At 40.2% G+C, this 16,928-nt stretch overlaps 1 protein-coding gene across 1 annotated transcript in view; it reads left to right on the top strand.

Annotated features, from left to right (window-relative positions):
• Window positions 1–16,928, top strand: part of gli2a (GLI family zinc finger 2a) — a 78,063-nt gene that overhangs the window by 29,784 nt on the left and 31,351 nt on the right. Inside the window, exon 3 of the mRNA XM_017695332.2 lies at window positions 12,060–12,162. Coding sequence (XP_017550821.2) covers window positions 12,060–12,162 — 103 coding nt within the window. The remainder of the gene's footprint in view (window positions 1–12,059; window positions 12,163–16,928) is intronic.

The following is a 16,928-nucleotide window of genomic DNA, read 5'->3' as shown; positions in this document are numbered from 1 at the left end:
TAAAATGGGTGGGATGTCTCAGTGATGTCCACTGAAGCCAATGTCTGTTGATTAGTGTCTTAAGCTCCGACCAAGCATTAGACTCATCAACGAAAAGCCTAGGCTTCATTGAGGATTCATACCAAGCCAACCTATATACTACATCATTGTGAGTGTATAAATATTAGTTTGATTATCTGATAATTGGCTCTAAATACTAACATTAGTACTGCGTTTAATAGTGTAGTACAGCAGTTTCCTCTTGGCCCCTGCTCTGTTGGTTAGTGCTCCTGCCTTTGTCATCAAACAATGATGTGTTTGCCTGCTTTTGTCTGAACTCCAGTTAGTGTGATGCTGTTGAATTGGGGTCAGTCACTGGCACTTTTCAGTAAAGTGTTGGAGGGCTGTCTCAGATCCCTCTGAAGTGTTTACCTAGCCCCCTTGTCCTTCTTTCCAGCCTCCTCTGGCAGGCTGTGCTAAGATAAATATTGCCCTATGCAGAGTGCTCTCTCAGGGCCAGACAGAAGCATGCTTCTGCTCGTCGGACAATATTTACAATAGCACCAAAATGCCTTAAACAAGTTTGTGAACAAAAACGTAGTAGGCTTAAAATTTACTTTTACTCCCGTAGCCTGAGTCTAAATACAAGAACGTATACAAGCATTGTAATTAGTAGCTTATACAAGCACTGTAATTAGTTTATTGTGTAAACATTTATCAAAATGTTTTAAACACTTGTGGTTAAATATGACGCCAAATGCAGGATCCTCTAGTCATCAATGTTTCTAGACAAACAGGCTGTGAGCCTAAATTCACACGGTACAAATGCATAGCATGTCTAAGCTTGAGCAAAGTTAATGCTCAGTCACTCACAGTGAGGTAAGTGACTTCACTGATGACACTCATTTAAAAAACTTTGTAGCATAATTTTTCAGCTGCCCATTTCATGACAAATGAAACAATAGAATTAGTCAAAAATTACTACATATTTTTACATTAAATTACATCAAAATTAAAACATTTTTTTTCCTGCTTTTTGAGTAAGGCACAATACAAGACACTTTGTCAGCTCTGTATATATCAAGACAAAGTAACCAAACCAGCCTGTTTAATTCTAAGGAATTAAGAGAGGTTGAAAAAGTATCAGGTACAAATGAATATGTTTTTAATACATTCAGATGTCAATAAAATAATGGAAAAATTAAGGATATGGGTCCTTAATTGAAAAAGAACACGTTGACTAACTCAGTCCTATCCATCTAGATCTGCCCTCTCCGCTGTGAAGCTGAAGAAAGCTACATGTGTTACTCATAGCTCCCTGTTTATTTATTTTCATACTTGCATCACAGCCAAGTAAACAGTGAAGTTGCATACTGTCTGAAAGTCCCCAAACAGAGTGTGGTTTCAGAGGCATGGGGGGAGTACAACTTTCTCTCAGTGCTGAGGCTACGTGAGCCCCCTGCACTACAGGCACATATCCCATTACCTGGGTTCACCTCAGTAACCATCATAGCAGTTTTTGTTTGCTTAGATATGATGGAATAAAGTTTGTGTCATAGCTCTCTCTGGCATTTCTGAACATTTTAGGCCAAAATTGCGGCAAAAAGAAAACAAAATTAGCAAAAAGTAAAGGTTATGTCTTACATTGGTATAAAAGAAAAAAAACCCATGGCCAGCCACTGAGAGACAGTGTTCAGCTATTGAAAGACATTTAGTCTTTGGAGAACAAAAGGTCTCAGAAACCCGGGTCAGAGGTGAATCCTAACTGAAAGGAATCTTAGCAGGATGTAGTCCTGCACCAACATTCTGGCCTAACACAGTAAACAGGTGGGTTCCTGAAATAGGAACAGTGTCGGGAAAGGCATGACTTAGCAAGATAGTTTTCCCACACCAACAAGGGAACTGGAGAGGATACAACTTCCACGATGATTTATTGCAAAATACAGAGAGCTGACAAGTGTTCCTCAAGGCTTACTCAGTTCCTAAGAAACAATACAGTGTCCTGAGACAGCAGGTGTCATCTGCCATGAGAGTTTTTCTTATTTTAACAGTGTAGGGCTTTTTTGTCTTTCTCCCAAACTTTGTCACTTGGTTTCTTTTGGCGATTACCCCTTTAGAATCTCAAGAAGATCTCAGAGGTCTCCAAGTGGGTGATGATCTGTCTCACGTTTTACTCATGACTGTTTAGCAAGTTGCTTGAATGACACATGGAAGAACACCATCTCTTGTTCTAAGACCCTCTGCTGAAGGACTGGCACTGTTGCAATCGCTCTCCACTCCAGAAAAGAAAAACACAGTCTCACTGCTTGTTTGCTTGCCAGGTCCTGGAGTTTGCAGTTTAATTCATGCCATTGTTGACTCTGCCCCATTCCCCTTCCCTCTTCAACCCTTAGTTCTAACTGCCCCCCCCCCCTCCATACTGCTGACTGAGGCTGTTTATCTTTTTTTTCAATAGGGCCAACACTGTTGTGTGGGGACAGGATCCATTTGATGTAGTCATTACCTCTGTGACCCCTTACTCATGGGTCATCCTGGGTTTGAGAGCAAGAGCCTGTTATAGGCCCTCCTCCAGTGTCCTGTGAATCACCGTAAAGGCGGAATGCACCCCATTGTTGGAAAGAAAGGTCCTCTCAGCCTCCCATCCCCCTTTCCCCTCAGTAATAGGGGGCCCCCATACCAGACTGTTGGACATTCTCCTGCTTCCTCCCCCCTTCGCTCTGTTGCTATCCCGTAAATTGAGCCTTCTCTTTGGAAGCACTAATTAAGAGCCTAATCTTCTCTTCCTTTGGAAAAACAAGAGCTGAGGGGCAACGTTTCCTTAAAGCACTTCATTATCTACATGTCCAGTGGTGCTGAGACTAGCAACACCGCACAGGGTTGTAAATGCCTTAAAAATGAGAAACGGCTGTAAATCATCTTACTTCTTTGCAGAACATCTGTGTGAGACAGTGAGTTTGAGTCAAGATGCTGTTGCTCAAAGAATGGAATTTCTGCTGTTATATACTTGGAATTACAACTTCTTTGAAATATCTATGGTGCAAATGTCTAAGACAGCAAGCTTTGGACCAATACCATGAGCCACAAGAATAGTAATAAGGGAAGTTGTGTCCACAGGGAGTAACGCGGTCACAATAGAAAAGCATTTTAATGAGGGGTCTTGTTGTCAATGGCATTGAGACTAGGCCTTGCTGACCTGGAGCCCCACATAATAGACGTCACACATAGAGGACTAGGAGAGAGTGCTTCGCCACTATGCTCCTGGTACCAGGAACTCAAAAAAGACTACAGCTGTGCATAGTAGAACAATAAAAAAAGACATGAGGAGAGCAGGTAATCAGTGGTTTTATGAGTACTTGTCTGGAGGTATTTGAAATAACAACATGAACACAAAATATAGAGCCCCCTGTAGAGGACAAAGGATGGGTACCCTAACCATGCAGTCTGTCTGAATTCTTACCCCCAGGAATGGCACCCACAAGGCAAATTATTGTGTGCCTCCACAGCTGTTTTTAGTTTGTGCTTTTACAGCAAATTCTTCCCTTAAAACCCATTGAAGCTGGAGCCAGAGCTAGGATTAGGCTGGATGGTTAGGTGCCTGTTTTATGTAAATGGCCCATTGACCTGCTCATATCTTATCACAGAACATAGCCCCTCGCTCTTGCACTCTTGCTTGCTGTTTTTTTTTTCTTCCCAAAGAATTTGGGCATAGGGTGAGCTCCAGCTAGGATTCCCTCAAATGGAGCGGCATGGGTTCCGCATGCATGCTTTGTCCATCTTGGAGAGCGCTTCCTCCACAGGCCATTCTCTACATCGGTCCTTTAGTGCAGCAGTAATGCTGAGGCAGCATTAGACATCTGTTGCATCAGTGATCATAAAAGAGTTCTCATGAATATGTGGAAGAATAAATATTTTAATTTTACCATTTTAAGATATGGTGTACACATTAAATAGGAAGCCATCATCATCCTCAGTGCTTTTGTTTTTGGTTTGGTTTTGGAAATTTAAAATGATTATAAATCGGTTCACAAGAGAACGCATAAGTGCTGTTAAAATAAGTTAATACGTTTCATTTGAAACCACTAAAAGAATGATAAATGCACCTGGTAAAGTTTTAATTCATGCCATCTTAATGACTGTCTTCCTCTTCCTCTAACACCAGTTGAGTACAAAAGCTGTTATCACATCTGCGACTTTGATAATAATGGACTTATGTCTGCAAATGTAATTACTTAATCTGAATTTTACAAGACATTTAGTGACATGAATGAAAGTGCTTTTAAACATTCCAGTGATAAGTGATTAGGGCACAGTCAGGTGTGTGATTTGCATTATGTGTAATTAGCCTTATCATCTCGTTAGCACCACAAGTACGACAATAGCATGCTAACTGCACTAAAATATACAATAGCATCACATTTAAGGCTCTGGTTACTAATGCTGTCCCAGCCTTGTATAGCTCTCTTGTTTGCAGTGATACATTGGGCTTATTAGCAAGTGACCCTAGGCCACAACTGCCCATCACTGATAGCTTTTGTTCCCTGGCTGAAGTTCTCCAGTAGACTAGAAGCTCAGACAGGGCTAATAAGTCTCAGTCAGATTTCCATTATCCTTATGAGGGCCAGGAGCCTGCTGGAAATGACACAAGTGATTGGACGAATCCGGCCAGTTGTTTGACATGGCTTCAGCTTACCAGAGAGAAGCCAGCAGGGCCCAGCTTTGTAAATATTAACAGGAAAGACTCACAGGGTTCTGCTGAGGATCCTCCACATCTGGGGCTACTGTATTTAGGACATCATCCCGTAAATGCTTGGGTGATGCCAAAAACTGGAGCTATTCTGTGTCCATTTGGTAATGGGTAGATTATGTAAAAACATGTCACACCTCAGCAGTATGGCTTTCTCGTGTTGTTATATTGTTAGAAGACATTAGATTAGTTTTTATTTCTGTGTAATAAATCATGAGGCAACAAAAGCATATTATAAGGATAACAGGCAATGTTTGGTTCTGGTTTAGGCTTGAGCGATTGTATTGTAAAGCACTGCTAATCAAGTTGGATGGTTTAAATGTCAAAAAACACACCATCCTCAGGTTGTTTATGATCTTACTTTCCTCCTAATCTTTGCTTTCTTTTGAAATGTGGTCCACATTTCTATCAGTCTGAATATTATATCTGGCTTCAGAACTTTCTATAACAGTGCAGAAATGAATTTAGAGGATGTTTTCATCTAGTTTTGCACAGACCTTAAAAGAACTGTAAAGAATGTACTGACATCTGTCCCAATGTGTTTTATTAGGTTTTCAAAAGTGGATGTGGACATGAGTGTGATTTTTGTCCTCTTTGATTTTGGTCTTGGTCATGAGTTTGTAAAGGGCAGCTGTTGTGCTTGCTAAGCAGATAAAGCCAAACCTCCTTCCCTCTAGTTGTGACCACATGACAGTTAATCAAAACATAAAAGAAGCAAAGCAACAGTAGCCTAGAGACGGACTCCATATGCTACACTTTAACTGTTTTATAGTGATTTATAGACTGTAAAAACATGGTTTATTAAACACTGCAAAACCACCAAACTGTACTAAAGAACAACAAAACTTAGAGGGAGAACAAAATAGTAGTATAAAATATAAAATATATAAAAATTTTATAATAGTATAAAAGTTTCTGAGCAGAAACTGGAGTGTTAATTTTGTCTGGTTTAAGGCGGTGTTTTGTCTGGTTTGAGGTGTTACCACATTACCTGCCATGCTGAAATGAGTTACTAGAGAAACACATTAAGAGGATGGACGTCCTGCTGGTGGTGCAGGTAATCACAACCCTACTTCAAATTTGCAGAAACATGTTTAGCATATTTAAATGCACTATCCTAATACATTACCTAAAAACTCAGAACAAAACACTATCAATATGAAGTGTGTCATTTACAAAGCTCCACAGAATGCTAAATGAAAAGTCATTCACTTAATACTTCCTTTCATTGCTGGAAGCAGAATTCGTGCACTCCCTTAAACCCTTAATCCTTCTGCCGCCACAACTAACGCCTTGGGTTGGAGAAAAAAACATCAATGCAGGCTAAACAGAGATGTTATACAGTGTGCACGTCTCCCAGGTGCAGGATCACTAGAAAAAACAACAGCCTTTTGGAGTCTTACAAATTGTAGTCTGCTGTAAGTGGCTGTGTTTCAGTTGGTGAGAAAAAAAGGCTTACGAGGGTAAACAAATCGCATGCTACCAGGAGCGGCTGAAGCTATTGGAGGCTACCACTCGGCCTGCGGCTTCCCAGGGTTCAAGGCGGCTCGGGGACCTGGTGTGTAGCGGTTGGCATGGTGCTGTGCAGTTAGGCACCTTGCCAGTTTTTTTCTGTTGGAATTTCCTGTCGGAGTTGACTCCCTCCTGCTCACTCCCTCCTTTTTCCTGGAGCAAGACAGAAAAGCTTTTTTAATTACACTGCCGCAGCCTGGCCTCTCAGGATATTATTATTGTTCTTGAGTGCTTCCTCTGAGGATGAGCTCTTCTCACTACAAAGCCGCCCTGCTCTCAGCTTCGTTTGGGCATGAAAAGCGAGTGTTTTTCCTACGCTTTGGGACCCAAAGTGCCCGTTGTTAATGTCTGTTACCTGGCATTGTCTGTAAAAGGATTTCAAATCCTAACTTATTCCTGCTGCAAAAAAAGAGGTGGCTGGTTCTCACCAGACCTTGACAGGATGTTTTGTACATTTGAGACATTAATATGGGTGTCTGGAACAATAATATTTCTTTATAACATAAACAAAACACCTTGCGAAGGAACAGGAGTAGAAGTTCTCTGTGACGTATACCCTAGTGCAGCACATACCCAGTAAGGAAATGATCATAAAATACATCTTAGGGATTAAAGACTGCACTGGGTCCTTATGCAAATAATCTTTCTTTGCTAACAAGTTTGTTGAAATGTTTTGCAGTTCTTTTGCTTGGACATATAGTTTGGGAAAAATGTTTTGTTGGTATATAATGGGGTGCACAAACTTTTAATCTAAGCGGGGGCAGAGTGCAGTGTTTCAAATTGAGTAGGTCTGGAAAATTAGGGTAACTTTCTAGTGGGCCAAAGCAAACATAAGACGTCCCCACTTTGGGCAGCTCTTTACATGGCGTAGAAGTTCTTTAAACTTTAAGCTTAACAAAATCACATCTCATTTACAGAAGTGGTTCTGTAACCTTTTGAAAACCAGTGGTGGACAGTAACTAAGTAAATGTAATTAGTTACTGTACTTAAGTACTTTTTTCATGTATCTGTACTTTACTTAAGTATTTCCATTTTTTTTTACTTTTTACTTTCACTCCACAACATTTCAAAGTCAAATATCTTACTTTTTACTCCACTACACTTTGAGAAATCTGTCGTTCCTTTTGGTTTTTGTGTGTATAAAAACAATCAAAAAAAAAAACAAAAGAAGTGCAAAGCAAGAGCACCAATCAGGGCACAGCGGTCACTTTGTTCTGAGCTTGTTTTGTTATTTTGGGAGCACATACATCTACCTAAATGATGAACTAACCTAACTTTGTGTAAATAGACCCCAATATAGAAATATGTCCACATACGCAGTTTGACTGGCAGGTTTCTTTTTTCTAAATTCATACAAACACTTTCATTTTATTGTAAATTAGTTTAGGTTAGTTTATGTTTATGAACAGAGACCTACAGATCAATACAGTAAAGGGAAGCTTGTTTGTGATCCTGAGTTTAAAGCCAGTTTTTATTCAACTTGTAACTAATTTACAAAGTAACCTTAAACTGAAACTTTGTGTGTAAAAAGTGATTTCAGAGCCACTCGGTTCTCCCTGATGGAAACTGTTTACCTTCAGTGTTTTGTGCTTATGATCATTTTAATAGACGTCAGCATCACTAATTAATGACGTTCTATTAAAAGACTGGTTTACCAAGAGAGACACTGGAGGATTTTCACCTAAAATGAGTTACAAAACAAGTCTTGTTGTAAAAATGGTAACAGGACATCAGAGCCATAATTAATCTTTTAGTACTTTTACTTTATACTTAAGTACATTTGAAGGCAAATACTTTTGTACTTTTACTCAAGTTGAGGTCTAGAGTAAGGACTTCTACTTTTACTGGAGTAATATTTGACCTTGGCTATCTCTACTTTAACTCAAGTACATGATTTGTGTACTTCGTTCACCCCTGTTGAAAACTGATGCAAAATCATGACGATTTCTGCCATTTAATCTGCTGCTCAGTGGTGTTGTAGAGAGCACAAAAATGTGTTGATTTTTTGTTTGTGTCAAACACTTTTTGAACTACTAAACACATGAGAGGAACATGTCACATCAATTGAGCTGTGTCCTTACTCTGATTAAACAAATCGGTAATAAGATTTTACCAATCTCTCTGAATGAGCTTGCATGCTGTCTTAAAGAAAATCACAGTGCATGAATCCAAGAAGCCCTGTGCATCTTTTATACAGTGATAGAAAAGACAGTAAGAAACAGAAAGCTCTGATTCTACGCACTGATACGTTTTACTCCAACCAACATGCACACTGGCAGCAGATTTTAAGAGGTCACTTTCAAATTTTGCTGATGAAATTCTTGGTTCAAAATATGGTCAACATATATGGTGGCCAAAGTTTTACTACACACTTCTATAACCTGAGAATAACTCAACCAGTTTGGCTTCTAGTCTGTGTAGTTTCTGAATAATAAGCCTTAGTATGTCATAAGCTTGGGATTTTAAAGGGTTAAAGAACCACTCATTGACATTTTCAATAGGGAACTAAATGTGGTTCCCCACCACTTTATTTTTTAAGAGAATAATGAGCTATTAATGTGAATATCTATGTCTGTACAAAGAGCAGAACTTGTGAGGACGTTCACGTGAACACCAATGGGAACGGGACTGCATAAACCATGTGATCACACCTGTGAACTCTCCAGGGCATTGGCCTTTGGTTCTTCCTTTGGCCTGAGAACAATAGAGCTGTCTGGGTGATAGAGTAAAAGCCTACTCGGCCAATCCCTGTGCTGTGGCTCCTCCAAATATGCCTTCTTCTCCCAGGGGGTGTTAGTGGGTAGAACTGTCTCCTCATAAAGTGATGTTTGTTGTATTGCGCTGTGAGCGAACCCATGGTTGTCACTGTTGTTGTCATGACTTCAGCGTATTTGTAACAGTGAACCAAACCCGTACTCTCCCTTTGGAAATTACATAGCTGAGTCTGAAGTGGTTTAAAAAGATTTGTTTTACAGTTTACTTAATGAAAAAATCCTGTCAAGTATGCTAGTCCAACAGTTAAGCAAGGAAAACATGTGAATTAAGCTTATGAGAGTAAATGAGTGAGGTGTTTGGACTACAATCTGACATGATCCCTCACGCTCTCCTGTACCAGTTCCCATCATTCACAACGACACAGACATCCCAGAAGTCCACCTCCCCCGTGCTGGATATGTCTAACTAATGCTCTGACGTGCTGCACATGGACTTGGCCGGAGCGTGAATGAAGATCTTATGCATGCACATGTTCCTTCTCCCAAATGCCCTCATTGAGAGGTTCATTATTCTGGGCCCTACATCACATATGAGCAACGTCTCTCTCGCAACTCTCCAAGGACAGGGAGCCTAACTCAGAAGCATAGAAAAAAGCAGCCGAACAGAACCGGCTGTTTGTCCTGGTCAGTTTTTCCTGAAGGTCTACCAGGCTTTATGGGCGAGATTTTTGAAGACAGCGCCCTCATGTATTCTACAGATGCTGCGTAATAACTGTTATTTTGCTTGCCCGTAAGTTGTTTTTTCCATTACTGCTGCACAAAAACAGATGCTGATCATTTCTCAAGGACAGATTTCACAGAGACTACAAATGCCTATATGCAGATCAGATAATTGCGACACAAACAGTATGTTGACTGCTATGCTACATGCTTTTATCTTGCAACTGGTTTTAACATTTATGAGTTTAGATATATTGATGTCATTTTGCCATTCAGTATAAAGTAATTACAAAATTATGGAATAAATTACATTTACATTCCATTCAAAGTCTGTATTGGCAAGTTTGAGTCTTTTTTGAGTCCCTAAAGAATCTTTCAATGTATGTTTTATACTATTTTAGGGAATGAGATGTCTGAGTGTGAATAACCTTTGCAAACTTTAAACAACCTTCACATAATGCAAAGGTTCTAGGAACAACTGTTAAACAGGTATTATGTATGTGAAGGTTCCTTAAGCTTTTCCCACTCACAATTCTCTTTTCAGATGTGCTTTTTTAGTGAACCAAAAGTGGCTCTTCTATGGCATTGCTCAAAGAACCCTTTTCTTTTGTTTTTTGAATTAACTACAACTTTTATCAGAACAAAATCATAATAAAATATCTAAGAATGCACCAGTGTGGGTTTTATGGGCTGATGCCAGTGTTTGATATGTCAATATGTCTGCTGATGCAGCTACATATGCATTAATAACATCCATCCATCCATTTTCTAAGCATTTATAACAATGATTCTGTAATGATGTGACATAGCATTTCAGAGTAATACAACAAATTAAGCGGAGGGTGATATGGAAAAAATTCATAACTATCATATAATTAATAATATACTTAACATATTTGCAATTTCTAGGGGTTAAAAAAACCTGCAGATGAGTGTTAATCGCAACACATGTGACCAGCTTAACCACTGATTAATCATGCTTGAGGACACATCCCATTTTCCAAATAATGAGAAAACACTCTTCTACACACTGGTTCAGGGTTGTAAAAGGGTAATGCTTTCACTGACAGTACACCAGGGTGCACCCATGCCTTTAAGAAACAGAGCAGATCACACAAAGGAGTTTGAAACCTTTTTTAAGAATGACCTCTTGGCTTTTAAAAGAGTGGGAGTAAAGAAGTCATGCGTGCTTCAGAGTTATTCTCATAAGTAGAGTGAGAGTGATGGGTTTGGAATGCTGACTCATACGGGCCTCCTCCCCGAGCGGCCCCCTGTTAGTGGCCTGCAGCCCTCCTCTCAACTCTACCCCAAGGTTCTCTCAGGTACAGATAATGATCACAGGCCTTTTCCCTCCATGCTCTCTGCTCTCAGGTCATGCCTGACTCACTCACGCACGTGACACCTTAAGAATTTTAATGTGAGCCAGGAGCAGGCTTAAGGAAACAGCCTCACTCTAGCCATGGCACTGACAGGCATATACGCATTAGGACACTTGAGAGACACTAAGCAATGGCTGCCATAACTGCAGAATTGGTAGACAAACAAATTAAGCTCAAAACAGTCATAATATTCGCCAGTATAAGATGCGCTCTGGAGTGCTTACTCGAGGTTGGGAGCCAGTGCCCTGAAGTAAGTTCCAGTCTTTAATGAATGCCTTTTAACAAGGCCTCTTTAATTCAATGCAACTTTTTATGGCAGGAAGAAGATTGTTGCTTCTGGTCTAACGGATAAAACGTCATCACGAGAAGCTTTAATCCACTCTTGGCAGATTTCTAATGGTTAGTAAAGAGGTAGTGAGGGTGCCGCACTGTCTGTAAGGTTTCAATTATTTCAGAAAAGCGAAGCACAGACTCCGTACACATTCCTCTCTGAGGAGAGGTGGTGGGTGTCTATGTTCCAGAATGGCTTTACTCACTTCCCTTACAATATGAGCAGTTGACTACAGTTTTATCACTCTGACTTTGATGGACTCAGTAGATGGGCAAAAGCATATGTCCATATGACCTGGAAATAGATCAGGAACCAGAAGGTGTTTTTGTGTTTTTCTTCATTGCCGTCAGGTTAGTTTGTGTTGGGGCAGCATCTTCTCTACTGTCTGAGCCCATCAGTTCAAAGAGGGCCTCACTTTCAGTCTGTCTCATGTTGAAGATGTAGGATTTCTCCAGCTTACTTTGATTATTTATTTATCCCACTTCTCCTGTGTGATACTGCCAATATCTTGCACAAAACTGCCTTGCTGCCTCTGAAATTCATGTGATCAGCATTGTAGGCCCCGTTTCCTCCTTTGAAAATTTTTCATCTGAAAGACTGACACTTATTTGAAGTCTCTCTTTTTCTACCCCAACCCCCCCCCCCCTCTTTTCCTCTTTCTCCTGTCCTTGACTCCACAGCTCCTCCTCTATTCCCGACCTTCCACACACCAATACCGATCGACATGCGCCATCATGAGGGTAGATACCATTATGAGCCACACCCTCTTCATGCCATGCATGGGTAAGTCTGTCAAGTCTTTGGACACTAGGCCCACTAGGTAAGGGTGGATGATATGGCTAACATATAACATCACAATACTTGAAGACAATTTCAATATTTTTTTTATAATGTATCACAGTATCAAAAGCCAGTTTTGGCGATGTGGATTCCTCTGGTAGAAATGTGTAGTTGCATGCAATGTGTGGAGGAACGTTTTGTAACATGGTTTGTGCTTCAGACCCCCTTCCCGAGTGGATGGATCTGATCTGGAGCCTCTGACTTTAATCTCTACCCCACTGGCAGGATCAAAGTTTTATTACACACTTCTATAACCTCAGAATAGCACAACCAGTTTGCATTGGAGTCCCTGAAGTTACTTAATAATACGCCTTGTAGTAAACCTGGTATTTTTAAGGGGTTAAATGACTTTTTCAGGTTTTATTGAGTGACTCACAGCAGTGCACAGACACTTTTAGCTTTTAGCATTGTTTTCTCCAAACTGGTTGGCTCATTCAGATTGCACCAGCAAACGTGTAGTGACAAAGTTTATAAAAGTACAAAGTCTATTTTTGAATAAACTAAAAATAAATTACAATGGAATGAAGGGAAAAGTCAAACAATTAGTAAAATACTAATTCTAACTATGTATTTGTTAATTGATTAATATCACTAACACCATGAGGGGATAAAGCAGCTCAGTTAAGCTAAGCTAACCTAAGCGCCACAATGAAGCCAATACAGAATGAGCAGATGGCAATCTAGCGCAGCAGTTAGTCTTCAGCCTGAGAGATCTTTCAGCTTCCCCGCGAGCAGCACTGACACCTGAACAGAAAGCTTCTACATAAAAGCAACACTGCAAAAGTAGATTAAACACTGAGTGAAAACCAGTGGAGAAAAGCCTGTTCAGTACAAAGCTGACAAAATGTTAACAATTCCACCCATCTTCTAGCTCTCCCCCACTAATATTTCATTGAGCTGGACAGCTTTGTGATCTTGGCATTCACTGAATCAAGGAAAACTCTGCCAATTGACATCCTCTTTCCATTTGTGGGGCTTCATGTAAGGGGAATCTGTTGCGCGCACACACACACACACACACAAACACACACACACAAACACACACATATCCTGCACCAAACTCCACCTGATACAATATGAGAGTGAGATCGCATGACTGATCCCTGCCAGAAACCTGTTTATATAACTTCAAAGAGAACTTGGAGCCATGAACTGGATTCTAAATGAGTCCTGCTTTAAATGCGTAAGGAAATCCTTCAATGTTTGGCTCAACCATCAGGTAGAGCAAATTTTAGTTACAATAAATGGTGTACAAGTGCATTGTGCTTATCTTGAGTGCCTAAAACAATAAGACACTTGACCTACAGATGCATGAGGACTGAAAAGAGAGTTAGTTCATTTAAGCCAGGAGGTTCTCGGCTGGGTTTCTTTTTTCATTTGGTATTTTGATGCATATATAAGGCGGAGCAACAGTGTTTTTCTGCCCTAATATGCTTGCCTTGCATTCACTGTATCTCCTTCAAGTCTGTGTGCATCTGTAGGTTTTATGTATTTTATATTTATGTAATTTTTAGTAACATTTTTTCATATTATGGCATACATAGCTAATATTTTTAAATAATGAAATTTGCAGATTAAAGGAAATGAATTAACTGATGATAAAGCTACTGTTAACTATAAACTGATGATAAAAAAGTTAGATCTCTCCCTATTGTTGGCCTAAAGAACTAAGAAATCCAAAGATTTTTTTTGCGAGATCATTAAAGGTCTACAAGGCTCTGGCTAGTTCTCCAGCTGCTTTAAATATTCAGTTGTTGTACTTCACCTGTTCTACCCTACTTTATCTTTTTGCTTCTCCAAGAGAGGTGTAGCGGCAATCAATAGAATTGGGCATACACATTTACATCCACAGATTTGACTGTGATATGTAGCGTGTGCCTAGCAGCAGAAGGGCTATTCATCACAGAGCGTAGGAGAGCTAAGAGAGGAGAAGAACCCTACTCTGGCTGCCTTGATTAATGTGACTTGGTCTTGACAGAGGCCCCCTAATTCATCAAGACCTTGATGTAGCTGTCTCTTTTTCTGCTTGTGCCAAATTCACCTAATTACGACGTATGTTGCCCAGCAAATTAAGCGCAGTGTGGTTGGTCGGGTGGGCTCAGTGCATTGTTATCCTCACAAACTGGAGTGTCAGGGGTCTTGGCCTTGATTGCTGTGCATGACTGCCGTGTATATTTCTTGTCCATCATTGTTTGCATGTAACTTATTAAGAGACTGGTCATTTTGTCAAATCCTTCACCCAAAGAGAGCTCAGAGGGGCTCGGCTCTGGATGAGGAATGCGCCGTGCTGTAATATTCTCGCACTGTGACTAAAGCCTGACAGCTCGCCAACATCTGTAAGACTCCTCATTAGAGGTCCTGTAATGTAGTACCTCCTGGTAATGTAATACCTCTTTTTACCACACTTCAATTCATCCTTGCTTTTTTGGACTCTCATTTGCACAGGATAAAGGTGTAACCCTATTAGAGGAATACTTCAGTGTTTTCAATCAAACCTCTTCTAAATTTGAAGTGTACAGTCAATTGCCACTGGCAAAATTTTAACCCCTTTTCCTGGGCTCTCACAGGAAAGGAAAAACTATTGTCACAGCTAGAATAAACACTTATAATAGAAGCCTTCCAGAATAAAGCATTCCAGAGCATGTGACAATCCTCTGAAGGGAAGAAGTTGACAGACAGCACTTGTGTACCACCACAGACCTTGCAAAGGGAGAGAGCGCTGTGTTAGTGCAGGTCTAACAAATTGAGAGTTATGCATGCCAATATGTAAACGTGGTAATTAGTATCCAAAATGTAGCTTTCCGTTCCCAGAACCTCAACAACAACAGTGAATGAGAAAAACACATCCTCCTTCTCTCCCACTCAGCAACTGTCTTTTTTTGGGAAAGCAGTTTAACATTGTAGTATGGAGGTTTGCCCAAGGTTTTCTGTGGTGGAGTTACAGGCCAAGCAGCTTTGTACTCTCACAGAAGAGCTGTTTTGGGTAATATTGTTTCTACCACTTTTACATTCAACTGCTATTTTGTTGTTAATAAACTTACCTGTTATTATTGATACGTTTGGTTTTGTATTATTGATAGATTATGATATGCTTCTTTGAACACTAATGGGGCGTAGGGAAAGCATGACTGATGATGTGCATGGAGAGAAAAAGGCATCCATCATGCTCCCTAGTAAATAAACCACAGCCGAGGCTGTTATTTCTCCACTGACCCTGGTCTATGTCCACAGCAAACCACAGAAGTATAACTATATATTGCGCTCTCAGTCAAAAGAGTAACTAATGCCTTAACTTTGGCACTAATTCTGCTGGTTTCCAGGTCACCCGTGTTGTTGGTTTGGTTTGGCATGAAACAGAATATACAGTAAAGGGAACACTGTGCTGAAGTTGAAAGCAAGCATCAACTGTGGTAGAGCATCTAGAAAGCTACAGTGGGAATTGACCGACTCCAGTGCGATTTATCTAATTCAAAGCACCTGACCAGAAGCACTGACGTGTGTGTCAGGGTGTAATTCATCTCCTCAGCTAGGAGAGAAAATGCCAGAAAGCAGTTCAACCAGACAACATACCTATACAGAACAAAGCTTGGGGGCAAGGATTTTCTAACCATTAAGAGATTTACTGGCCTGCCAATCAGTAGATCCAGGCCAGTCAAACCGAAGTCCAAGTTTTGCATGAATGACTATTTTCAAGTTTACACGATATTTATTGTATAAGCTTTAACAGCTATGGCTTTGTTCAGTATAGATACACAAGAACGGGAAATTGCTAAGGCCTTAAGCCAGTAAGTATAGTATACATCTGCCAGAACAATTGCCTACCATAATTCAGTGATGCTCAAAGCCATGGTGTCAGTGCAGAAGAACTCTTCCCAGATTATGTGATTGTAAAACAAAACTGCCATTCAGTTGGGTTACATGGACAGGAACCACCCATGGCGTTATGATGAAAGCCTCTTAGGATCTTTAAGCGCCAGCTCTCAGAGTACTCCGTGGTACTGTCTGTCCGTGACTAAGGTCTCTTTAAGACTAAGAACTAAGCCAGTCAAGTAACATCTTGTCAGAAAGAGGGTGGAGCAACATGATTTTAGTAATTTTGCCTGTCAGAAAGGCCTCCTATTTCTTGTCCCCAGTGGGGAAAGCTGTAAATTATGGCCTTTTATCCAGGACTCAAACCAGCACTTGGTAGTTTTTTTGATTTATTTGTGTGTTAACAGGTTACAGTGTCATTTCTGACTGTCTGGCAGTTAAAACAGAACAAATAGAGTTCATAAGTGCATTTGTCTCTCTATTATTGCAGAAAAGAATGCTTTGTTTCACAGTACAAGGTGTGTGTCATATGTGACAAATTTTAAAGGAGTTTGAAATAAGCTTGAAAACTTAAGCCATTAAAATAAAGGAAATGTACTGGGCTAACTGTGCAGATTGTGTTATTCAAGGTCATGTGAAAAATAATAATAGGCATTAAACATTAATCATCCATCAGCAAGCACAGATTATACAGGAATTTGCAAAACCAGGTGATCCGTTTCTTTTCAAAACATAAGAATTTTACATTAAATTGGCTAATCAAACTGAAAGCACAAAGATACCAGTCCACATCTCACCAAACATTTTTAGCAAGGTCATGCCAATCTCACCACCTGCACCACTACTGTTTCTCTGGAGAGGCGGTCCGTCAGAGTGTGGTTCAGTGATTAAGGCTGTGA

The sequence above is a fragment of the Pygocentrus nattereri genome, chromosome 6 (assembly GCF_015220715.1).
Source record: "Pygocentrus nattereri isolate fPygNat1 chromosome 6, fPygNat1.pri, whole genome shotgun sequence".
In the NCBI taxonomy this organism is placed as follows: domain Eukaryota; kingdom Metazoa; phylum Chordata; class Actinopteri; order Characiformes; family Serrasalmidae; genus Pygocentrus; species Pygocentrus nattereri.
This window is presented reverse-complemented; position numbering and strand designations above follow the sequence as displayed.